Consider the following 25,591-nt stretch of genomic DNA (forward strand, 5'->3'; position numbering starts at 1 on the left):
CCTTAGAAGGATCACCGTCTCACTTGCAGCTCGAGGGGAAAACTTCAACAGAAAGATGTCACTGAACAGTCCCAAATATATATATGTAAAGCATAAACGACGTACACGTACAACAGCTTGAAGGCTGCTTGTACAAATAACATCGCCAAATATTTTGCCTAGATTAAAAATTATAAGTATGAATAATATTGTAGCTTATTATGTGCTAATAATTTATAGTTATTCATTTAAGCATTTTATTATCAAACACTTTATGTGCATATAAAACAACAAACTTCCTTACATAATAAACTTGCTTTGATGGTTAGATTAAACAATATTTATCTACTTGCAGTAAAATGAAAATAGAATTAGCATAACTCAAAATCAAAAAGGGAGTACCTTGCTAGTTGAAGTAAGATATGTTGCTTATGGTTGTTCACTATAATGACTTCTATCTTCTAATTCCATTTGTTTCTGAATGATCAAGAATATCAATTTATATATGAATATGAAGAATAAGATCAACATATGATAAAGAGAAACATAACAAAAATAAAAAAGAGCACGAATGTATGAACAAACCCCTACAAAAGGCCACATTATGATATTTGGGATTCAATGATCAAGATTCGTCTGGAAATTGAGACGAAATAGGATTTCGTCGGGTTTTTTTTAGGGTTTAAAAAATTGGCGAAAGAGGCGACGAACGGATTCAAGGCGATGAAGGGATGAAATGTTTGAGATGTCTAGTTTTTTTAGGGTTTGAATAATGGGCAGGGATATGCGATGAAGGAAAGAGGCTGTTTTCAACTGCTTAAAGAAACTCTAATTGGAACAGATACAAAATATATAATCTAATTTGTGAGTATATAAATTTTTTATACAAAATTAATTAGGGTGTGACATCATCAGGAGTCTTTAATTTTTTTTTTAATTTTTAATTTTTTTATGAAAAGAAATATTATATTTATGACATCATCCAAATAACAATTTAATAGAATCTATATAGATAACAAATGTTCCTTTATTTGTAACTTTGTACTCCTAAATTAAAAAGGTTACTAAATATAATACTAAAAGAGAGAAAAAAAATTGACCAAGTGTTGTGGGAGCTTAGTAGGGAGTTAAAAAAAAAAGTTGTACGTATAAACTATATAAATAATACGGAGCAAAAAATAAGTTAAAGCTGGCCACGTGTTGTCTTCCCCAACACTTTATCCTACAATTATTCATTTCACAACTACACCAAAAATTAAATCTACTCCCCCTTAAAGATTTAATAATTTGATCTTAAATATCTTATTTGTGCTAGGTATGTATTTGAAAACATCATCCAATTGATTAAAAAATATTTGTATACCCCCAAAACTTTCATATTTGCAAAGACATAAACCCTAACTTAAGAACACTTGATGCCCCGGTTTCATAATTCTCCGGGCGGTCGCCCATGCGGACCATCCTCAAGCCCGACTTTGATTTTGATAAGATCTACGTGCGATATTTAGTCACTACTAAGTCAACTTTGTTCGAACTCTGTAATGATTCAAGCAACTAAAAGAAAACAAAATTGAGAATAAATGGGATTAACGAAAAAACTTATTGAGAGACATATTCAAAAGATAATACAAGAACTTGATGTGTGTTGTGCCAAAAGAGATCCCCCTATTTATACTACAACAATTTCAAAATGAATGACTAAAACTGAACTAAATCAATAATCAGGATCAAAGTGCTAGAAAATTCAAATATCTATATGATTCTAAATATGTCTTTATATAATTCTAAATATGTCTGAAGTTTTCACATCATTGGAAAAAACTAAGAGGATATTCTAAGAACTTCCATAGTGTGTTACGGCTTTCTTTGATTGAGTTGAAATGTCAATATTGAGACATAAACTTAGTGGGTTGGAATGCAAATTTAGTAGTTTTTGATACCGAACTCTAATATCTAGTGGGTTGGAATGCAAATTTAGTAGTTTTTGATACCGAACTCTAATATCTTATTTTAAACCTTTTTAAAACACCTTCACAGTTAATAACTGCAATAAAGTAAGTAGTAATTTTCCAGCTTTAAATACTCCAATAATCAGTCAAGTATTAATATTTCAAATTTAAATACTTTAATAATCATTCACAGAAAATGACTACCACACTCCGTCAATCGTGTACTACAAAAAGGATTCCCCAACACTCTAATATTCATTTTGAACAGTTTTTTTTTTTTTTTTTACGTAAACTTAATCATTGTTAATAACTGCTGTAGAGTAAGTAGTAATGTCTCCGTCCCCTTATAAATGTTATATTTTAACTTTTGAAGGTTTTTTCGACTTCGACTTTATATTCCTTTTATATTATATAATTTGATGAAAACTATAGAAAAAACACCGTATTTTAATTGTACTTTTTATTGTTATAACTTTCATCAAGTATTATTATTTCAACCAACAATTTAAAGTTAAAAATTGAAAAACATGTACTTTCTTTAAATAAGTAGGACATTTATAATGAGTCGGAGTAATAATTTTCATCGTATGATTTAATTCACTAGTTAAATAAATTCATCGACAATCAAATGGAAAGTTTCATAGAGCAGATCCTAAAGGCCGAAAAATGATCTCATTTTCGATGTTGATTTTATCATGTTTTGCTAGTTGTTTGTTCTTGCTGCTTTCACTGATGTTAGTTGGTTGATTATATATGTATTGGTTTAGCTTTGATCGTGGTTTTTCTAGCCCCTCGTAGTTGGCCTTGTTTGTGGCTATGTGTAGGTTAGTGGTTGTTTGTTGTTTGGTTGTAGCATTTTTTGTATGTTTACTAATTTTAAGTTGTTTTGGGATCGTTTAGGCTCGATTTGAAATAGCAAAGTGATAGTGGTTTCGTTTAGATAGTTTTCTAATTTTGAGCCTATTTGTTTTTTCTTTTGGTTCTTTCATCTTTCGGTTGAAGTGATTAGTTATATTTTAGTTTTGGTATATATATATTTTTTTTTTCTGAAAAAAATGTAACGAAACAAAGAAATTTACCAACGTGTAATTACATTTACATAAAGTAAACAAAAATTAAAAAAAGAAAACACTTGTGAAGACCTGATTGGTCAGAATACGTAACCATATGTCATAATCCCTAAAATAAACTTAATTGGTCACCAATTTAAGCGACTACCGAACGACACCCAAAACAATCAGACCAGCACGCAAGAACACAACAAAGGAGACACCAATTTAGCCATCAGATCAATCAATTAACCGCCAATGAGTCGAATTACAGCCTTCTTGATCTTCATTTTGTTGGTACAGATCTCGAGGTCTGAACGCGTTAATAAGACGGTTTCCGGTGGCCTATTAAGTTCAAGCGGCGAAGGACATGTTGTTGGTAACCCTGAAACCGATGAATCGTTGAATGATCATGATGAACTCGATGGTGGCTTTCCTTCTCTTGAGGGCATGTTACAGTGGGCAATTGGTATCCTTACTTCTTCTAATTAACAATATTATTTTATTTATTTATTCAACAAAATAATGTTTTAATATGTCTGTAACAACTCTATACTCCTATAATTAGTTAAGTACAATCGGGTTTATACTAACATTTTAGTGACAGCCTGTTGTTAAGGCCTTAATTAATACAGTAAGTGATATTGTTTTTATTTATTTTATTTTATTTTAATTCGGAGCTGTTGATTTCTGTAGGTCATTCGGATCCTGCAAAGTTAGAACTTAAAGCTCATGATGCCAAGAAGTTATCCACAGATGAACTACAAAAACGTCAAAAGGAATTGCAGGTTACAATTTTAAAGTTATTAGTATTAAAGATTAAAGGTTAATCCTTTTTATTCATATAAATTACACAAGAATTGGCCCACACTTTTCTGTAAACTTGCTGTATGTTATAGCATAATGGTTACAATAGGATTCACTCACACGTTAATTAATAGCTTTGCTGTTCCATTAGCTTAGTAATTAGAATATATTATTTCTGAGAAATTCTTTACAAAGTCTAAATCAGTACTCCAATACGTAACTCAAACTCACATGGTTTTAAATGCATAGAATTTTTAGAATGCTTATCAGATTAACAACATTTTCATACAAACATTTTGTTCCGTATTCGATGTTTATCATCTGTTTATTTTTGGTACATATAGGAACTGGTGGAGAAATTAGAAACGCCATCAGATGCAAAACTGATGAGAATTGCAATTGATAACTTGAATAATCCATTTTTAAGCTGGGAAGACCGTCACCGTACATTAGGGGAACTTTCGATGCTTGTGGAGGATATCGAAAATGCCATCTGTATGCTCTGTTTTACTCTGCATGTCCTCCTACCTAAAATTTTGTTGTTTAAAAATCTTATGTTTGATTAACTAAAGAGTATTTTATTCATGATGTATAATCTTGTTACAACTGTAATCTTTGTGTTTCAGACTTGCACAAAATGGGAGGTCTTTCTGTGGTTTTAAAAGATCTTAACAATTCAGATCATTGGATAAGGATGACTTCTGTATCGATTGTTGCTAAAGCCAGTCAAAATAATCCCATAGTTCAGAATCAGGTACATATTTTCTCATTTCTTACTATCAGATTTCATTATATATAAGTACTTTTCAGAAGTTTAACTTAGGTTCTATTAGGTTGTTAATCTTGGAGCATTACCGAAGCTAATGATGATGGTGAAATCCGATTTTGATCCAGAAGCAATAAAAGCCCTGCATGCCGTTTCAGCAGTTATTAGAAACAACGAGATTGGCATCAAATTGTTCAACACTGAAGGTGGAGAAAAATTGCTCCAGGTAATACATGTTCTGTAGCAATTTTTTCAACGTTTTTGTCTAGTTTACTAACTCGATCTTAAACTTGTTTTATAGGGCATTTTGAGCAATGCGACTGCTGATGTCAGACTACACAAGAGATCAGTGTCACTAATTGCTGATCTGGCTGAATATCAGTTAGATAATAGTAGCAAACTGCAGATTCCTTTTTTCAGAAATTGTGCACTTGTGAGGTTGGTAATTGATTTGACACCAGATAATGACCTGGATCTCCAGGAGAAGGTATGCAACGTGTTTTTTTTTTTTTTTTTTTTTTTTTTTTTTTTTTGGTATCATTTTTATATGTTTTTTAATTGACATTTTGTATGATTGAATACCATTTAAAAATATATTTGAACATTGAAAAATCAGAAATGGTGCATGGAATACCGAATATTTTTAAAAGGGTTTATCGTTTCCAAGTATATGGAACTTTACACGTTCTAATATTGTATGGAGTGATTCGCTGTTTTTTTGCTTCATAAAAAGATATTTATCTTGCAAGTTCTATGCATATGGTACTTAATTTAAAACAATGAAGTTTTTTAGATATTTTGTTTGTATGTATTTCACTGATTTATACTTCATTATAAGATCTTTATTTAGTAAGTTCCGTGCATATCAGCATATGGTAGCTAATCTGAAAAATGACGCTTTTAGAACTTATAAGCATACAATACGATTTAACAATAGTAAAATGTGCAAAGTATTAGTAATAAATAATCTAGAAGAATAAATCTTATTTAAAACTTTGTTTCTGTGTTGATTAAAAAATTATCTATTTTTTACAGGTACTCCTTGCAGTCAAGAATCTATTGATGTTAAAATCAACTGAACATCTTATTGTTGATGGATTCTGTGGATTGGAGGGGGCACTGGTAAGAATGAGAAAGCAGTTACAACCGTTTATACTAGATGAAGATGTTTATGAGTATGCAACGGAAGTTGAACGCCTTTGCAAGGAAGTGAACTCAATTTACAATGAAAAGCTTAACAAGGTACCTGGAATTTTAATTATTCGTTTACTAATGTCGGTATTTACTGTTGGTTATGTAGAGAGTTTACATAAGTGTGTGGAATTTTTCTCGCTGCAGGGCTCACAGGTTCCGACATGATTTATGGTGTTGTGAAAGTACTTGATACGGTGCTGGACAATTCAGTGACATCCCAATTAGTTTTGATAGTTTGTAGTTTTTTAGAAGGAAAGAAAAACTTAATAGGCTAGTTATTAATAGTGAAGAAAAGAAGAACCGTACGCAATGGGTATTCTAGTTGAGTCAAACGAATTTAAACTGAAGCTTATTTTTTTAATTTTTAACTATTAATATTAATTACTCCATTAATTATTAATTTTGATTCTATAATGATAAAAAGAAAAAGAATATTGAATATGATGTATATTCCTTTTCAATTGGAGGCCAACTTTGCTATATATCTTTATTTGTGTTTAGTTTGTTATTGTAAAAAGTAATAACTCGCACAGCGTGGAACATGTAACACGGTATATAATGGTGCATTTTATGTTTGCCCATATGATATATAACTGTGCACCTTATAGTTCAACAAAAACCGCTTGTACATCAAAAACCGGAGCAACACACGAGCCCAGAGTTTTAAAAAAGTCTCTCTCTACCAAACATACACGCTCCCTTTTACTGTTCCGATAGTTTTTTTTTTTTTTTTTTTCATCTCTTCTTCTCCGGTTGCTTAGCCGCCGTCGTCTCCACTTTCTTCTCCCACACTCCTTCCTTCCACGTTGTTGATCTAGCTGCTGCCATCTCCAACCACCGGCATCTCGCCGGTGGTTCGGTTTTTCTTGCTTTTATTGTGTGAATAAGGTCGTTCGCCGCCGTTTCTCCGTTTCCGGCGACGGGTTTAACCAGTCGGCATCTCCGTTCTTCCTACGAAATCCAGGCGACGATTCTGCGTTTTTTCTCGGGATTTGGGTTTAGTTTGGGATTAGGGTTGCTGTTTGACGGGTTAGGGTTTCGTCGGTGTGTGTTGGGGATCGGTTTGTTGGCTGCTGTCGTCATGTCCTTCGTCAGTGCCGTCTGCTTCCGGTGGTGGCGGTAGGCGACGAATCCCGACGGGATTCTACCTCTCTATTTGGTATGTTTTCGGCTCCGACTTTAGGTTTTTGGTTGATTGTGGATAACTGGGCAGCGATTGGGTGTTTGTGTGTTGAAATCCGGAGATTCTGGCTATTTCCGACTACTGTAGTTGCCCTGCTACCGTTCTGCCGCCTTCAGTGGTTGCTGAGGTGGGTGTGGGGATTTTGTTGGTCCTGGTGCCGTCATAGTCACTGCCGATCCTCGGCGGCTATGGGTGGCGGTTTACGGTGGTAGGTGGCTATTTTAGTTGCTTGACGGTTGTTTGGCGGCTTCTAGAGACTACCGGCGGCAAGAAGGTAACTCTTTTTACTTTCCACGCTGTTGGCGGTCGTTGGAGGCTACCGGCGACCTATGATTACCGGAATCAACGGGTTTGTAAAGGTTCTCTGAAAATTTGGCGATGATAGCCGGGTTTCTATTGGTTTGGTGTTGTATTTTGTACTGTTCGGTTGCCGTTGCGCTGAAATGTCCATGCCTCTCCCGTAGTCGAGTTTATTCGGGTGGACTCGATGTCGTTGCCGGCGTTTGTCGACCTTATTGACCATGGTAAATTGATGTATTTTGAAGTTGTTCTCTCGGGATCCTTCTATCCGCTCGAACGGGGTTTAATCGTACTTGACGTGCTTGTGGGCCTCTGATTAGGAGTGTTATGGGTTCTTCGTGTACGAGAGGTTTCTTTGAAGTGCATGCCTCGGGTTAGGTGCTGCTGGAGTGCCCGGCGTTCTTTTTAGTGTGCGGCTTTTTAGTAGTAGAGATTGTGGCGTTAGACACGTTCCCGGTTTTATGTTGTGTTTAGATTTAGGTTTGGTTGTTACTAGTTTGTTGTATCTTTTCAATTTCAATGTGCTCGCTCTCTATCAATCATTGTTCTCGTCCAATGTGTAGGACGACCAGAGCGAGCCCTTACAATTTCAATCATTGTCGCTTGTTTGTAACACCTGATCTTTACGATCTTTATATATATATATATATATATATATATATATATATATATATATATATATATTCGCCGGGAAAAAAAAAAAGACTGCACCTTATAGCGTGTAAGCATAAAACAAAATGAAATAACCCTCCTTATAGTTTGTACACATAAAACAAGATGAAATAACCTTCGAGAATAGAAAACATGCTCAGAGGGTATAAAAACCAAGTAAATAGCATTTGTAGCAATAAGACCTCTAGCCGTCAAGAATAATTAAGTAATAATGAATCAGACCTCCCAGTATGTAGCGTAAGTTCTACAAACCGCTTTTTATGCATAAGCTCTAAATGTAAAAGCAAAATACATGTGGCATGTCAGCAAAAATAGAAAAGTCAGTTATGCACTTTACGGATGAAGTAACCAATGATAACATGACACATATTTCTGAATAATCCAGAGACCTCTGACACTTAGGGCAACTGAGTCATCACTTTTTAGGGAGTTGGACTTTTGCCCGAGAACACATTTTATTTCACACACATTATTTCAATCTCTAGAACTCAAGACCAAAGTAGCAACACGCCAGACGGAACAACTCACAATTTAGATTAGGAGATTGACTTAACCACTCGACGGGTCTATACTACGGAGTAAATATTATACCATGCCGAAATCATTAACCCCCTCACCGGATACGTTCACCATATTTTTTAAATGAGAAAAATTACGAGTATTATTTCTTCTACTCTTTCCCCAAATAATTTAATCCCCAATTTCGTCCTATAATTGGAGTATATGCAGTTTCACTAATCTTAAAACCCTACTTCATCAATCTCCTCTAATTATTGGATTCTGAAGACGAGCATGCTTGATGCCAATGACGAGATGACACCAATTACACTCATGATGATGGCGAATTTGAGTTCTGATCATGATTCTGTTAATCGTCGTCAGGTTCACTCAAACCTTTTAATTTGAATTTAATTGTATATTTCTATCATTGTTTTGATGTAATTCTGATGAAGTAGCTTACTTTGCCTTTTATATTTTTGAAAAGTACAGCTAAATCGTTAATACTCAGTAGTTAACAATGTTCAAGAGAGATAAAAGGAGGAAATAACTAAAAGTTTATTGCATTGAGATACTTGTTTACAATTTTGAGCTATCCTCTTCTGCATATTATACATTTGAGGTACAACTTCAACTGCACGAGGTGTAAGTCAGTACATCATTGCTGTTTTGGATTCGCTGATCATTTCTCGAAAAACTTCTTTGCCTTGGTCTTGAATTAGCTATTTTTTTTCCATTTCTGTACAAATATTTCCCACCCGAAACTTATAAAGCAGCTCATGTTATTGATTTTACAGATTCGTCTTTAAACATTTTCATGCTTATTGCGTTAAGCATTGCTCTTGAATACTGTCGAGATGCCATTTTCCAGTCCATTCCTGTTGTCATCATCGCTGAAAATTCCGGGTAGCTGATCCGCCCATCCTACATCACAATGATTGAAAGACAAAAATATTACAAACGGTCCTTGTGGTTTGTATAAGAAGTCATCGGTGGTCCCTGTATTTTTTTTTCTGTCAAGGATGGTCTCTGTGATCTGCATTTGAGTCACCGGTGGTTCATGTGATTTGCATTTTTTCTTAAAGGATGGTCCCTGTGGATATGCACTAATGCAAACCAAAGGGACCATCCATGACGAAAAAAAAAAAGTGATGATTTCTGATACAAAGCACAAGGACCAACCGTGATATTTCATCAAATTGAAATGTGTAAAGACGAGGTACGTTTTGACTCGAGGTTAGATATGTTGTGTCAACTTTAGAAGACAAACCTTATCTAGGTCGGCATCAATTATGATTTCATGGACCATTTTTTCGTTGTGTGGGTCCAGTTGTCCGTCGAACAAACAGTCTTTTAACTCATCAAACTCAATGTACCCATTTTTGTTCTTGTCAAAATGATGGAAAGCTTTACGGAGTTGTTCTTCATTGCTAATCTTTTTCAGATGCACCACAATTGTCAAAAACTCCTCACAGTTCAGCACCCCGTTATGATCAAGATCCGCCTTTTCACAAATAAGAAATATGGTAAGTCACCACTTATATGTACTTGAGGTGGCAATATGGGTGAGTTGAATTGACAAGAAAACATTGTTTCGTTCAATTTTTTAATTTTTTTTTTATAAAACTTTGTTCGTTGCATGTGATTACAAAACAAGACTTACGGCTTCCATGAACATTTGAATTTCGGGATCAGTTACAGGCTGATCTCCAATTGTCGATAAACCGTCTTTGAGTTCTTCAAAGGTAAGTGAACCATTCTTGTCTTTATCCATTTCATAAAACATCTTTTTTAACCCGTCTATCTGTTCGTCTGGCAAATTTTCTGCAACCAGCTGTAATTGATTGGATATAAACATGGTCAAATTTCAATGATCTTAACTTACAAAGTCAAACCGGTAAATCAATATAGTAGAGTAACTTACACTGATGACCTTTTTCTTGAATTTGTTCATGAGAGAGAACTGTTGGATTCTTGCTCGAACATCGTCTCCCAAAGGAATATCAGGGACTTTATCGGCATTTTGTATCCACCGGCTTCCTACACGCATATTAGTAATAGTTACTGCACACATATTACGCCATTGGTCCCCAATGTTTGCCAAAAATGTCATGGAGGGACCTAAAGTACCTTTTGGACGCGGATGACACTAATGTTTGAAAAAGTTGCGTCGTTGGTCCCTGATGGTAACATACGTTAGTTCCCCAATGTTAGTCTGCATCACGAGACGTCCACACGGGGTATGTTTTGTCTAAAATATGAGACTTGATTCTGATACGAGATTTGTGGGATTCGCTAATTTTTAGATACAATAGACTCCAATACGTAAATTGACAAAACAATCTTCGTGTGCACCTCACGTGATGCAGACTAACGTTGGGAAACCAACGTCTGTTATGTTACCTTCAGGGACCAACAACACACCTTTTCCAAACTATAGGGTCATCCACGTCAATATAATATACTTTAACATAACTACCCTTTTTAGAGTAGAACAAGAAAGTTTAAAGTTGTTTATGAACTCGACTAAAGTGAGATGTACAAAGTTATAAGCATGAAGTACATACCGAGGACTTGTTCAACGTTGAGGCGTTTGCTAGCATCGGGTTCTAACATGCCTTTAACGAGGTTTTTGGCATCTTCAGAGACTCGAGGCCAAGGGTCTCTTCGGAAATTTATGTCACCTTTAATAATCGCCTGTGCAATTCCTTCTTCAGTTTCTGTTCTAGTACATCCAACCTCTCCATATATAAGGAATTGTGCAAATATTGACCCAACACTTTTATAAAATTATTTTTTAGGTGAATATATAAAGTTTTATTAAGGTTTTACCTGCCCAAAAAGGAGGAACACCACATAATAATATGTATAGAATGACACCAGCACTCCAAACATCAATTTCTGCTCCGTAACTTCGTCTAAGAACCTCGGGAGCCATGTAATACGGGCTTCCTACTATTTCCTTGAAACGTTGGTCTATCACCGCAATCATAACTATCATTTATAAAAATTTACAAAAACTAATCCATTAGTTAAATTAGTTGTTCGAATGTGTACCAGGCTCGAAGAAGATAGATAGACCAAAATCAATTGCTTTTAATGAAGCGCTTTCACTTCGGTTATCATATAAGAAGTTCTCGGGCTTCAAATCTCTATGTATCACCCCGTGGTTGTGGCATACCTTTATAAGTAGCAGCCGTCGTTAAGGTAACATTATATTATAGATATCAATCAATAATATCAGTTGTGCGTTCCTTGCAAGAGGTCTCAAATTCGAATCCTGTCTAGGACGAATATTTTGTGGTGGCCAGGGAAGGGTTGGAAACAGCCAGGGCGTAATCCTGATGGGCTGCGTACATCAGATTATGTGGTCGGATTTCTTGCCCTCCCGGGGAAGCCCGAACCGGGAAACCTTTTACCTATCTTAATCAATAATATCAACTTGCTTGATTGATAACCCTTATCTTTTTGTTGCTAAATAGTTTATGTTGACAATATGATAATGACGGGCTTTAGGGATGTCACTAACACCTTGGTAATGATCGATAGGCCGAAATACAATATATTGCCATAAGGGTTGTCGTTAACAAAACCCTTAAGTAAATGACATATTGGTCAACCCTTTAGTAGTTTCAGCGTGCGATGCTCATTTTAAGTGTGTTTCTTCTGGATCAAATGTACCATATAGACATTACGTTCTTTAATGTTTTTTATTACTTGCTAAACGTAAAGGTTGTGAAAAAGAAGTAAGATGTAATAACCTGTACAACTTCAACAATGGTTTTGGTAACAAGAGCCGCAGCTCTTTCTGTATAATGACCTTTAGCGACAATTCGATCAAATAACTCACCACCCTGACAGAGTTCCATAACCAAATATATAGCATCCTTATCCTCAAACACATCTTTATACCTTACAATATTCGGATGTTGTGGCAAATGTCTCATAATTTCAACCTCCCTTCTAACATCATCGATATCAATCTCTGTTCTCAACCTACTTTTTGATATTTTTTTGCACGCTACCTTTTCACCCTTCTCTTTATCTTGACATTCATACGTTACCCCAAATTCACCTCTTCCTAGCTCTTTTCCAAATCGATACCGTTTATAAATATCGCTTCCTGAGGAATCTTTGAGTACGTGCACCGGCCTACGGTATTTCATCGACCCCGTGCGTGGTTTTGTGGCGTGAAGGCCATGATCTTGTGAGGTTATGGGTTTGACATTGTTCTTGTGCTTTTTGGTTAGTTTTTTATTGGACATAGACATGCAACCCCCCATGGGAATAAAGGTGTTTTTGTTATGATGCAGATTTAGAGTTCCAGTTTGGGGGTAGCATGCAAAGATCAAAGAATGATCTTTTGAAAATGTTATTAGGAAACAGAGTTATTGAAAATCCTATTCTTATGGAGAAATTGTTTTATTTTAATTTGTTTTGTGGCTCTGTTTACTTTTGCCTCCTTTTATTCTATGACTCTGAAATGTCTAATTTCCTTGGTAAGTATATGTATAAACTTACAGATGCATTCATGCATATACTTGCATATATCTACATATAAATATATATAGGGATTATACATAGATATGCCACTCAAATTTATCAATTTATTTTTTAAGCCACCCAATCTATATACCTTATCTATATGAAAACTCATTGGGAAAATGTGTATTAATTAACATTATTTATGTTACCTTAGTATTTTCCAAATACATGATTAGTTATATTCTTTTATATCTTTACGATGAGTTTTTAGCCGAATCTGATATGTACGAAACAAAATGTAACTTTCGGTGACCTATAAAACTATTTTCAAATACAAATTTAGATTAATGGATGAACTAACAAGTATATTCATCCATACAAGAGTAACATAACATCAAATTACACAACAAACAACTTAATTAACCCAAAACAAAATTACAATCCTAGACAATCAGTATCGTTCCATCCTCTGAGGAATTGGTGTCTTGATAACTTGTAATATCTGAACAACTTCTGCCATTGTTGGCCTGCTAGAAGGTATCTGTGAAGTACACACCAATGCCAACTTAAGAACAGGCAAAACTTCATCTTCTGGATACTCACCCATACTTTCATCAACACTGTCCAATACATTCCCTTCTTGTAACATAATCTTCACTTGCTCATTAAGTATCAACACATTATCTTCACCATATTCAATCGGCCGTCTACCCGTCACAATCTCCAAAATCAAAACCCCGAACCCATAAACATCACATTTCTCGTTCACTCGTAAGCTTTGGCAAGCGAGTTCTGGAGCCACGTAGCCTAACGCACTTTGGAACCGGTTACTCATCACATGTTTATCTAGCCTTGATAAAAGCCGAGTCAGCCCGAAATCAGAGATCTTTGGGTTCAAATGTTCGTCGAGAAGAATGTTATTGGGCTTGATGTTATAATGAACAATTGGTGGACGAAAAGAATGGTGTAAGTGCGCGAGTCCCTTTGCGGTTCCTAAAAGAATCTTGAACCGAACCCCCCATGAAAGAGGTGGGCTTGAAGGTGATCTTTCATGAAGTTTGGTTTGTAAGCTACCGTTCGACACATAATCTGTGACTAAAATCTGAACTTTCGGTGTCCAATAATACCCTTTTAGCGATACAAGGTTCGGGTGCCTTAGTTTTCCTAGAACCCTAACCTCTCTATCGAAATCTTCAGGATACTGAATCATATTCGACACATCAAGATTCTTGATTGCTAAAACATTGTCACCATCTTCTCCTATAGGAGCTTTATAGACCGTACCAAACACCCCGCCACCTATCTCATTCGTTTTTCTAATAAAAGATTCGGGGTTCACAACGCAATAATTTTCAGGGTTCATTTTCGAATCAAACCAAACAACTTTCCCCATTGATAAACTGACACCTGAGCGCGAAGAACTTGAACAACTCTCGAGGGCATTATCAACAAATGTAATCCGTTTTCTAGCCGAGATATTGAGTAAGCTTATCACCAAAACTCCAAACGAAATCACAACGGCTGCTAATATCGCAATGATTGCCGAAACACTAAGAAACTGACGGTGTTTGAAACGTGAAGCTTCATCGCTTGTTTCTCCTCCACCTTCATGTCTTCCATTTTGATTTCCAATTGCAAATGGATCAAGAACTAAAGGCTTTGGTACATTCATCTTACATGGTCCTTTCAATAAAGGTGAACAAATACCTAAATTACCCTCCATTGAACTTGGCTCTAAACTCTGAAATATACCCCCAGAAGGAAGCCTTCCTTGTAATCTGTTGTAAGATATGTTCACAGCCAAAAGGTTGTTTAGTTCACCAAGCTCCTGTGGTATTTCACCTGTCAGTTGGTTGTCTTCTAGCTTCAATATCTTCAGTTTTTTCAGTTGTGAAATTGATCTTGGAATGGGCCCACTCAAGCTGTTGTGAGACATACTCCTGTATATTCACATACATCATCATATATGAGTTTACGTGATTACCCTTCAATTTTAGATATTTAATTTGAGAGAAAATTACGCGGATAGTCCCTGTGGTTTGTTCAAATTTTCACGGATAGTCTTTAAACTTTTTTGCACGGGTAGTCTCGTGGTTTGAAATTTTTGCGTGGTTAGTCCCTAGAATTAACGGTCGTTAGTTTTTTTTGTTAAATCAATACATGTTTAGTCATTTCGTTTTACCTTCTTTATTAGACCTTAAAGCTTACATTGTTTATCATTTTTTTCAAAACCATAATCCTGTTTATTTATTGGAAATATGATTAACAACGTACGCTTTTAAGGTCTAATAAAGAGGTAGAAACAAAATGACTAAAAAGCCTCACATGTTCTGCACGTGTATTGACTTAACGAAATTTTTTTACGACCGTCGGTCTAAGGACTATCAACGCAAAAGGTGCTAACCACAAGAACTACCAGTGCAAAAAAGAGTTTAGGGACTATCAGTGAAAAGGTGGACAAACCACAGGGACTATCCGCATAATTTTGTTAAAATATGAACAATACTAAAATAAAAAATCTTTTGCAAACTTACAGCAGGTAGAGGGAAGAACAGTTTCCAATCTCATCAGGTATTGATCCTTCAAAAGAGTTACCATCAAGTTGAAGTATTCCAAGACTATGCGAATCACAAATGTCGCCCGGAATGGACCCATGAAACGCACCATTACGAAGATCCAACACCGTTAGATTCTGTAGGTAACCTAACTCTGGAGGCATTCGTGTTTGAAAATTATTCCAAGATAAGTTCAAGTATCTTAACTTAGAATTGAGTCCAATTTCTGCTGGTATATCTCCAGTCAGCTGGTTTCCAGAAAGATCTAGAAACCGTAGAGTCTCGAAAAGTTTACTAGAACCTGGTGGAATGGAACCCGTGAGATCGTTTCTTGCTAAATCGATTTGGTCCAGCCCCAATTCGAATAAACGGGTAGGAATTGTACCATTGAATTTGTTCCCTTTTAATGAAATTACAGATAGTTTACTAGAAGAAACTAACGATAACGGAATGTTCCCAGTTAAATTGTTGTCAGGAACACTTAAATAAGTTAATGACGTTAAGGTCCCGATCGATTCGGGTAGGGTCCCGGTTAAACTATTGCCCGAAAAGTCCAAGTATTCGAGTGCATTCAACTTTCCAATCCATTGAGGGAATTCGCCGGTTAACGCGTTATTCGCTAGATTTATGTAACTTAAAGAAGAAAGAGTATGAAAAGATTCGGGTACGGTTTCGGTGAAGAGATTATTGCTTAAATCTAGCTTATTTAAATGTGGACATAAACTAATATCAGAAGGTAAAGCTCCTGAGAACTGGTTTCCATTTAAAGAAAGTTCTTTTAGATTTTGCAATGCAAACACACCATTTGGTATAGATCCTGAGAAGGAATTATGAGAAAGATCCAATGTTCGCATCCGGGTCAACTTCCAAATACCCGTTTCGAAATCTGGATTACCCGAAAACTGATTGTTGGAAAGATCGAGATGATTTAGGGATGTGCATTTGGAAAGTGAGCTAGGAATAGGACCTTCAAGATTATTTCCAGATAAAGAAAGTGATCTAAGTGATAAACAGTTAACAAACAACTCTTCAGGGACTGGTCCAGATAATGAGTTGTGTGATAAATCAAGAAACTTTATGGTTCCTGAGTCCATTAAAGAACTCGGGATTCGACCCGAAAAGCTGTTTCGACTAACATTAAGGGTTTCGAGGTTGGTAAGAACTGATAGTTCTGGGTTATATGAACCTGTAAAGTTGTTATTAGCAAGTGAGAGTACCTTAAGGTCTTGCAACTTCTCGAGCCCTCTACCGATCTTTCCGGAAAGATTTAACCGGTCAAGGTTGAGCCCGATGACCCGACGCGTAACCGGATTGCATGTTATGAACTTCCAAGAACATGCGGTTTCATCATCTTGATTCCATGAGGATAAAAGTGATGATGGGTCAGTAACAGATGTTTTAAAGACTATAAGGCCTAAAACGTCATCGTTTAGGTTGAGAAATTCATCTGCATTGGTGGTGAATGAAGTAACTGAAATGAATAATATGAGAAGATGAAGAAAACTCATTATTAATTAACAGTTTGGTTCACTAAAAACTATGTGCAGGGCATGCTGAGATGGGAATATAGTGTTTTACTGAATGTGGTTATGAAGATGAAAAGAATGTTTTTTGGGGAAAATTTGTAAATTTGAGAAAATTCTGTGAGAATATTGAGACACAATGAATAAATGATGCATAAACAAATTGTTGTGGACCAACTTCACCACATGCATTGCCCTTGTCTGCTGTCTACAAGTAATAGAGACAAAATTTTAATCAAGTATATAACCAGAAATCCAATTTTGACTTATTACTGTATCACTGCGTGCTTTATTTTTTAATCAACTGAAAATAAAATATGTTGTAAATTATGAAAACAAGTGTATACTCTAGTGTTGGCATTTGCAACACTTTAAGCGAATTAATATGGGTGGAAGTTGTGATGTGGTTCAGCGGTTGGTGACCTGTCTCATTTAGGGGAGGTCGGGATCTTCGACCCCCGTTGGCTACATATTAAATGTCGAAACGGGAGATGATCGCAACGAGTGGTTTAGTCCCCCTCAGGTGATCTCAATCGCTGTTCAAAAAAAAAATATATGGGTATAACCTTTTTTATTAAAACAAATGATAATTAAGGTGACCTAATGGTAATGTGGTATGATATTCCTTACACTAAATTTCACGTTCGAACTCCACTAATTGTATATCTTAATTCTTAAGTATCTAGAAAATGATTCAAAAAAACCATAAAATTACCACAGTTAAACCGCGTACATCATCCATTGTCTCATTTAAACAATTTTTTTTTTCCTTTTTGAAAGGCAAGTATATTATAAAATAAAAAATAGCAAACTAACAAGAAGCTAGTTAGTACCCGATAATAACTAAATTAAATAACTAAAAAAGCCATTTCGGATAATGAGTTATAGGAGTCACACTTAATCCAAGGTCCATATCCTAGATTTTTTATACCAAAAGTTGGAGTATGATCAGTTATTAAGTTTTTATTTATATTTAAGTAACGCGATAGAAACAATATCTTACGTAAGTTGAAATGTAGATGTAAACAGTTATCTTAATGATATACTAAATTCAGACGGATGGAATATTAGTCATCTATCTTTAGTCTAAATCTTAGAATATACTACGTATCAGATTGTTAATTTTACTAATCTTATAGTAATTCTAATTCATATTCATATATATTCTATACTATCTGTGTAAATTGATGATGTCAATTTTGATGATGTGTCAAATTCTTAAGCAATATGAGACTATTTGCTTATGTCATTAATTTTAAATAAAATTACATATAATCAATAATAATTCAAATGTAAACAGTTGTTTTTAATAAACTTTCTGTAATCTGTGATTTAAATGTATATAGCAGGTCTTAATTCAAAGTTCAAAAAGAATTATGCATGGGTAATGTAAAACTTCCAAAGCAAACTTTTGATTTTATTTTAACTTTTTTTCAGATGTTTGCTTTGAAAATCACAAATATTGTACTATGTGCCTTTCTTCCTGGTCTTTTAATTTGAAATTCTATGAAAATGTGAAATTAATCTCAACATATAAAAAAAACTCCTTATATTTCATCTAGAGAACTAAATCGATTATTCAAATTCATCAGATATTTGAATAATATTATCATGGATTATAACTCAATGGGTCCCGAAATTTTAGGATTATAACTCAATGGGGTTATAACTCAATGGGGTCCCGAAATTTTATGATTATAACTCAATGGGGTTATAACTCAATGGGGTTATTCAAATTCATCATATATTTGAATAATATTATCATGGATTATAACTCAATGGGGTCCCGAAATTTTAAGATTAAGAACAATCGATTATTCTAGGATTATAACTCAATGGGGTCGGGAAATTTTTTTCAGTACTAATTATATTAAAATGTTATTTTAGTGATAGTTTACTTAAAAAAAATTATAAATTCGAAAAATATATGGGTTTCAAGTAGTGTAATTTAGTGGTGTCCTATACAATTTAAAATAAAGATTATTGATTTGTAAAATATATGGGGTCATACATTGAAATTTAGTGGTGTCTTGTACAATTTACGAGGTATATTCTACTAAAAAAATTTTAAACTAGCGGTGTCCCATGACCCCACGGGTATCCACTTAGATTCGTCACTGCCGATGCGTCAGCTGATGCGTCAATTTTTTGGGTTCTCCGTCTGATTTTTTCTGAAAACGACTCAAAAGACGGTCAAAGCTAAAAGTTCGGTCAAAGTCTGTCAAAGACGGTCAAAAACGGTCAAATCAATCAAATTTTCGTCAAGATCTGATATATTTTAAAATTAGAGTTTGTTTTCATTTTTTGAGCCGCTCTTTTCTCTGTGTCCTTACTGATTATGTATTCGGTATTATTAATTGAGTTTTAAGTTTGATTGTTTTTAAACTCAAGTTCTATATCCTTATTATGTTATAATGTTGCATATAAAATTTTAATGATGATATATGATATTATAAACATTACTTTATTATTCTTTTTATTATTTCTTTTAATAAATCCGTAAATTCACGGGTCTTTAAACTAGTTCTTATATAAAAAGGGTGATGATATGTACACAATCATTTTTTACACATACACAACTAAACATGCTTTAGAGTGTTGTACAGTACAACACTGTAAAATTAAGTTATGTATGTGTAAAAAGTGGTTGTGTACATATCACTCCATAAAGGGGTAAAAGATTCTGTTAAAATGTTAGGGGAGTCAACAAACACGGAAATAGATGCAATAATTAGGATGATGTTGTCACAACATCCAAACTCTGCTCACGGGGTTCTTTGTACACCTCTTTTTTTCTTCTGTCGTTAGGCTTAATGCCCGATACTACACCATTTTATTTTAATTACAAAGTACCCCACCCACCATACCATTATTAAATTCGAGAGACACAAACTAAACGAATACATATTTTGGAAACGAATATATATATTTTACAAGGACAAATATCTGTTTTTCTAAATGACAAACATGATTTTATTATGTTACACACACATAGATGGTCTATTAAACACATATGTACAAAGTAATATGAAATGACATATTCACATATACATTGATTTTTATATCTATTCAATGTTAAAATGATATGAACTTCCTAGCTAGTAATATATTATATGGAATTGTCGATCATTATAAAATGAATGATAGAAATAAATGAAGTTAATCTTAACCTCTAGATGACTTATTAATTTGCAACGGACCATTGAACCATTAAATTTTGAATCGTAAATCAAATTAACGAGAATGAGACCGTAGGCGGAATTTATAGTGGATAGAAAAATAATTTGCTAGACGTAAAATGACTCGGAAGAAGCCTTCTATAGACAGTAAACGCTGCCTGGATTGACAGACGCCGATGTCATCTCTATTTCCATCAATAAGACTAAATTCATCAAGTGGTTTGGAACCGGTACACGGTACATGCTACCTGGTTGTGTTTACACCCAGGCACTTGGTAGTGTAACAGATGTGCCACGTAAGCACGACATATCACCCTTAAAAGGCTCAAGTCCAATTCCCAATATCGATTAGTCCATCATAGAATGACACATCAACGTGATTAGGCCCATGATAATACAAACCCTAGTACATGCCAATAAGTAGATAAATAGTAGTATCATGTTTTTGTCATTCCCATACACCGACAGTCCTGAGACTATTCTCTCTAAGTACTCTCTCTCTAACTCGACTTAGTAATCATTCACTCGAGTTCACCACCGAGTCAAACCTTCATTGATTGATTGCGAGCCACATTTTAGAAAGATTCACATCTCTAACAGGTTTATTCACAGTATTCGGACCGAAGAGCAAACAATCAATCCCGAAACATTCTCCCACTCTTGGCACTCAAGTGCTAACCAGCACCGCATGTCTTGACCGGTAACCGAAATAGGCTTGATCATGGAATATGTATAAATTGTGTGAATTTGCGTGAGTTAATTGTCTTTCTATAAATTTTGAAACCAAAATAATAAAGTAAAAATAAAATTTACCAAAAGATTTCCATTTTTGTGTTGGCAAGTACTTAAACGGATAAGGAAGGGTGGAAGCAGATGATAAGGGGATCCTACTACAGCTTGACGAAATCATATTTCATGATTCATATTTCATATTTCATATTCATGATAATAAAATAAAATGGAGTTTGTAATTTAGTGACTAAAATAGTGGATTGTCACAATCTTGCAACGGAGCAGAGCATGCCTGCTTGTTTACTTCTGTCACTTGTGACCCATAACCGTCACTGCCTCACTGGACCCAAGCAGCATGCTATGGGACTTGACTAACTTCGGAGTTTATAGTTTCATGAGTGTAATTACAACATCTAGATGATGTTGATGTTTGATTAGTGTCAATGTTCCAAGTATCATTTTTAGTAGGTAGTTTAAATAAATCGCATGATTAAGTTAATCAGATATGATAGGTTTTTAATCGTTGGTAACTCATTTAGATTGATTGATCTATTCAATTTATATATATCGTTCTTACTAAAAAAATATATATACCTTGATGAACTTAAGAACGTATAGGTTTCAGATAATCTCACACTAATTAAACTCCATTGCCATAAAATGTGTAAACTTCACTACTTGATTTGACTAATTAACACAATCAATATCATATACACACTTACTATCATCTTTTCAAATGGGTTAAGAAGTTAAGTTCCTTTCCTTGGTTGTAGTCCAAAACTAGATAACTGTTGTAGCCCCCGAAAAAAGATGACCCAATCAGATGTCACCCGTGAACCCAAATTTCCTACAATTAATGAACCAACCACGACTTTATCCATAGATTCCTATGGTTCTTGTGGGTGCACAATACATACAATCTCGATCATGCCACATTCTAAGTCCACTCCGGCAGAGAATTGTTTACATCTACAGGTGAATCGTGAAATTATGGACGTTATGAACCTCTTGAAATGTCCCGTTCATATTGATTATAAACGTTCCATATTAATTGATTTCGTTGCGAGGTTTTGACCTCTATATGAGACGTTTTTCAAACACTGCATTCGATTTTAAAACAAACCATAACTTTTATTTTATCGATAAAGGTTTAAAAATGATAATAAAAAAATATAACGTTTTCACACGACCATTACATAATGGTTTACAATAATATTACACAATAATATATGTCTTCGAATGCAGTTTTCAAACAATATTATACAAGCATGGACTCCAAATCTTGTCCTTAATTTAGTATGCAACAGCGGAAGCTCTTAACAATTACCTGAGAATAAACATGTTTAAAACGTCAACAAAAATGTTGGTGAGTTATAGGTTTAACCTATATATTTATCAATTGTAATAATAGACCACAAGATTTCATATTTTCATTTTTCATAAACATCATCACATACATAGAGATAAAAATCATTCATATGGTGAACACCTGGTAACCGACATTAACAAGATGCATATAAGAATATCTCCATCATTTCGGGACATCCATCGGACATGATATAAAAACTCGAAGTACTAAAGCATCCGCTACAACGGATGGGGTTTGTTGGGCTCAATAGATCTATCTTTAGGATTCGCGTCAATTAGTAGACTGGTTTACTAATTCTTAGGTTACCAAGCAAAAGGGGCATATTCGGCTTCGATCATTCAACCATAGAAAGTAGTTTCAAGTACTTGTGTCTATTTTGTAAAACATATAAAAAATTGCATGTATTCTTATCCCAAAAATATTAAATTTTTAAAATTGAGACTATAACTCACTTTCACAGATTTTTACTTTGTCGGGAAATAAGACTTGGCCACGGGTTGATTCACGAACCTATAATAAATATGTACATATGTATCAAAGTATGATCAAAATATAATTACAACATTTTTTTTTTTTACGTTTTAATGATTTGAGTTTGTTAAGTCAGCAGTCCTTGTTAGTAACCTACAACTAGTTGTCCACAGTTAGATGTACAGAAATAAAGCAATATATATAATCTCGAATCAATCCACGACCTCGTGTATACAAATCTCAGGCTAGATCACAACTCAAAGTATATATAATATTTTGGAATCAACCTTAACCCTGTATAGCTAACTCCAACATTACTGCATATAGAGTGTCTATGGTTATTCCGAAATATATATATAGATGGGTCGATATGATATGTCAAAGCATTGTATTCGTGTCTATGGTATCCCAAGATTACATAATATATGTTAGAATACATGTATAATATAATATAAGTTAGTTAAGTTAGGATTTGTATAGATTTGTTACAAATTTCACGTAGCTACAAAAGCAAAAATTATCCAATCTTGTTTTACCCATAATTTCTTCGTTTTAAATCCGTTTTGAGTGATTCAAGTTGCTATGGTTTCATATTGAACTTAAGTTTATGAATCTAAATAGAAAAAAGTATAAGTTTATAGTCGGAAATACAGATTACAAGTCGTTTTTGTAAAGGTAGTCATTTCAGTCGAAAGAACGACGTCTAGATGACCATTTTGGAAAACATACTTCCACTTTGAGTTTAACCATGATTTTTGGATATAGTTTCATGTTCATAAGAAAAATTATTTTTCCAGAAGAACAACTTTTAAATCAAAATTTATCATAGTTTTTAATTATCAAACCCAAAACAGCCCGCTGTGTTACTACAACGGCGTATGTCCGGTTTTACGGTGTTTTTCGTGTTTCCAGGTTTTAAATCATTAAGTTAGCATATCATATAGATATAGAACATGTGCTTAGTTGATTTTAAAAGTCAAGTTAGAAGGATTAACTTTTTTTTGCGAACAAGTTTAGAATTAACTAAACTATGTTCTAGTGATTACAAGTTTAAACCTTCTAATAAGATAGTTTTATATATATGATTCGAATGATGTTATGAACATCATTACTACCTCAAGTTTTTGTGGATAAACCTACTAGAAATGAGAAAAATAGATCTATCTTCAAAGGATCCTTGGATGGCTTGAAAGTTCTTGAAGCAGAATCATGACACGAAAATAAGTTCAAGTAAGATTTTCATTCGAAATAAGATTGTTATAGTTATAGAAATTGAATCAAAGTTAGAATATGAGTATTACCTTGTATTATAAAGATATCTTACTGTAATTAAGAAAGATTTCTTGAGGTTGGATGATGATGTGCGTAGAGGTGTATACAAAATAGTTATATTTTTACAAGGAAATACTATTAAATACGATACAATTTTACACAAGTTATTTATTTATTTATAGAGTGGATATACCTAAACCTTACTACAACACTTATAGGCACTGTACCTAATCGTACAGTATTGTAGTTTTTAGTAAGTCCGGTTCGTTTCACAGGGATCTAATAAACTAGTTCAACGCTATATTAGTTTTAACTTATAATTGTAAAAATACAAATATATATATATATAAGTAATATTATTATTATAAAAGGGGGTTTTTACCGTTTAATGATCGGTTTATCGATTTTAAAACTTTAGTCGCAGTTAAAACCTAATGTAAAATATTAAAAATAAATATAACTTAAATTAAAGCGTAAATTAAATAACGATAATGAAATTGCGATAAATAAAATTGCGATAATTAAAGAGTACGATAATTAAAAGTGCAATTAAATACAATGACAGTAAATAAAAGTGCGATAATTAAAAGTGCAATTAAATATGAAATAAAGGAATTATGCTTATTTAAACTTCCGTAATCATGATGTTTAACGTGTTGATTTTAGTTTATTCCCATGAGTTAATTGTCCTTTGTCCTGGATTATTTGATATGTCCATACGGTTTTGTCCATAATATTCCATCAGTCATAAATATAAAGTGCGAAAGTCTTCGTCAAATTATCCTTATACCCGAAGTCATATATTTCAACTAATTGGGGATTCGAATTGTAACAAGGTCTTAATGCTTTGTTTAATGAATACACCAGGTTATGGACTGCGTTAATTTCAAGGTTTTACTACTTTGTTAACAATTACACCAATTACCCAGTCAAGCGTATGTGGTTATATATAAATATGTCAAATTATAAGTCTATATATTAAATTAACGAGGTATCTTTAAGTTAATATAAAGCCCATTAATAGCCCATAGTCTAATTTCCACAAGTGTCGTTCTTTTGTCCAAACCCCAATTATGGTACAAAGCCCAATTACCCAATTTTAATATTTAGCCCAACATCACGATTACTTCAGCTTAAATAAGCATAATAATAACTTAGCTACGAGACATTAATTTAAAAAGGTTGAACATAACTTACAATGATTAATAATAGCGTAGCGTTACACGGACAGAATTTCGACTTACATCCTTACAACATTCGCTAGCATACCCTTATTATTATTAAAATTAAAATTATAATATATATATATATATATATATATATATATATATATATATATATATATATATATATGTATATGTATATGTATACGTGAGAAAGATAGAAGAAAAAGATGTGTTTTAGTTCGCTCAACAAACGGCTTTTTATAGGGATGTGGCCTGACTTTTTGGGTCATGCGACCGCATGAAGATTACACTTCCAGGCCATGCGATCGCATGGCCTGGGATTCCAGCTCAGGATCGCTTGTTTTCTTGTTTGCCGACAGTTTAAATAAATATATATAATATATAAATAATTTTAAGAATTATTTAAATATTATATTATATT

General features: G+C 34.0%; 3 protein-coding genes and 1 long non-coding RNA gene across 6 annotated transcripts; 2 read left to right on the plus strand and 2 right to left on the minus strand.

Moving 5' to 3' along the window:
- Positions 1-3,151: 3,151 nt before the first annotated feature.
- On the plus strand, positions 3,152-5,994 carry LOC139861786 (hsp70 nucleotide exchange factor FES1). Its single transcript, XM_071850294.1, has 8 exons — positions 3,152-3,446; positions 3,674-3,765; positions 4,129-4,279; positions 4,411-4,538; positions 4,618-4,776; positions 4,852-5,037; positions 5,586-5,792; positions 5,889-5,994. Exons 1-8 carry the CDS (start codon positions 3,236-3,238, stop codon positions 5,907-5,909), a joined length of 1,155 nt encoding a protein of 384 aa, XP_071706395.1. The 5' UTR covers positions 3,152-3,235; the 3' UTR covers positions 5,910-5,994.
- A 2,546-nt stretch (positions 5,995-8,540) lies between these two features.
- Positions 8,541-17,091, plus strand: LOC139861789 (uncharacterized). Of its 3 annotated transcripts, none has more exons than XR_011763959.1 (6): positions 8,541-9,616; positions 9,842-9,923; positions 10,055-10,142; positions 11,458-11,604; positions 15,419-15,809; positions 15,898-17,091. It is a non-coding gene; the product is annotated as an uncharacterized lncRNA (long non-coding RNA). The 3 variants fall into 3 exon arrangements; XR_011763958.1 differs by having other exon boundaries at positions 8,541-8,776; positions 8,890-9,616; positions 15,419-17,091; XR_011763957.1 differs by having other exon boundaries at positions 15,419-17,091.
- Positions 9,046-12,680, minus strand: LOC139861787 (calcium-dependent protein kinase 24-like). Its single transcript, XM_071850295.1, has 8 exons — positions 12,159-12,680; positions 11,455-11,578; positions 11,230-11,373; positions 10,965-11,117; positions 10,322-10,437; positions 10,061-10,231; positions 9,668-9,901; positions 9,046-9,321 (listed from the first exon to the last, which is right to left on the minus strand). Exons 1-8 carry the CDS (start codon positions 12,678-12,680, stop codon positions 9,175-9,177), a joined length of 1,611 nt encoding a protein of 536 aa, XP_071706396.1. The 3' UTR covers positions 9,046-9,174.
- On the minus strand, positions 13,199-16,995 carry LOC139861785 (probably inactive leucine-rich repeat receptor-like protein kinase At3g28040). Its single transcript, XM_071850293.1, has 2 exons — positions 15,417-16,995; positions 13,199-14,822 (listed from the first exon to the last, which is right to left on the minus strand). Exons 1-2 carry the CDS (start codon positions 16,943-16,945, stop codon positions 13,334-13,336), a joined length of 3,018 nt encoding a protein of 1,005 aa, XP_071706394.1. The 5' UTR covers positions 16,946-16,995; the 3' UTR covers positions 13,199-13,333.
- Positions 17,092-25,591: the final 8,500 nt, after the last annotated feature.

This window comes from Rutidosis leptorrhynchoides, chromosome 8, assembly GCF_046630445.1.
Source record: "Rutidosis leptorrhynchoides isolate AG116_Rl617_1_P2 chromosome 8, CSIRO_AGI_Rlap_v1, whole genome shotgun sequence".
NCBI lineage: Eukaryota > Viridiplantae > Streptophyta > Magnoliopsida > Asterales > Asteraceae > Rutidosis > Rutidosis leptorrhynchoides.

What these genes read in the sequence shown, in the direction of transcription:
- LOC139861787 (XM_071850295.1), bottom strand. Translation starts at nt 12,680, where the DNA reads ATGGGGGGTTGCATGTCTATGTCCAATAAAAAACTAACCAAAAAGCAC. An exon ending in CAACGTTGAACAAGTCCTCG is followed by an intron (nt 10,438 to 10,964) that starts GTATGTACTTCA and finishes ATATGCGTGTAG; the next exon opens with GAAGCCGGTGGATACAAAAT. An exon ending in TTGATGCCGACCTAGATAAG is followed by an intron (nt 9,322 to 9,667) that starts GTTTGTCTTCTA and finishes ATTGTGATGTAG; the next exon opens with GATGGGCGGATCAGCTACCC.
- LOC139861786 (XM_071850294.1), top strand. Translation starts at nt 3,236, where the DNA reads ATGAGTCGAATTACAGCCTTCTTGATCTTCATTTTGTTGGTACAGATC. An exon ending in GGATATCGAAAATGCCATCT is followed by an intron (nt 4,280 to 4,410) that starts GTATGCTCTGTT and finishes TTTGTGTTTCAG; the next exon opens with ACTTGCACAAAATGGGAGGT. An exon ending in ACCTGGATCTCCAGGAGAAG is followed by an intron (nt 5,038 to 5,585) that starts GTATGCAACGTG and finishes TATTTTTTACAG; the next exon opens with GTACTCCTTGCAGTCAAGAA.
- LOC139861785 (XM_071850293.1), bottom strand. Translation starts at nt 16,945, where the DNA reads ATGAGTTTTCTTCATCTTCTCATATTATTCATTTCAGTTACTTCATTC. An exon ending in TGTTCTTCCCTCTACCTGCT is followed by an intron (nt 14,823 to 15,416) that starts GTAAGTTTGCAA and finishes GTGAATATACAG; the next exon opens with GAGTATGTCTCACAACAGCT.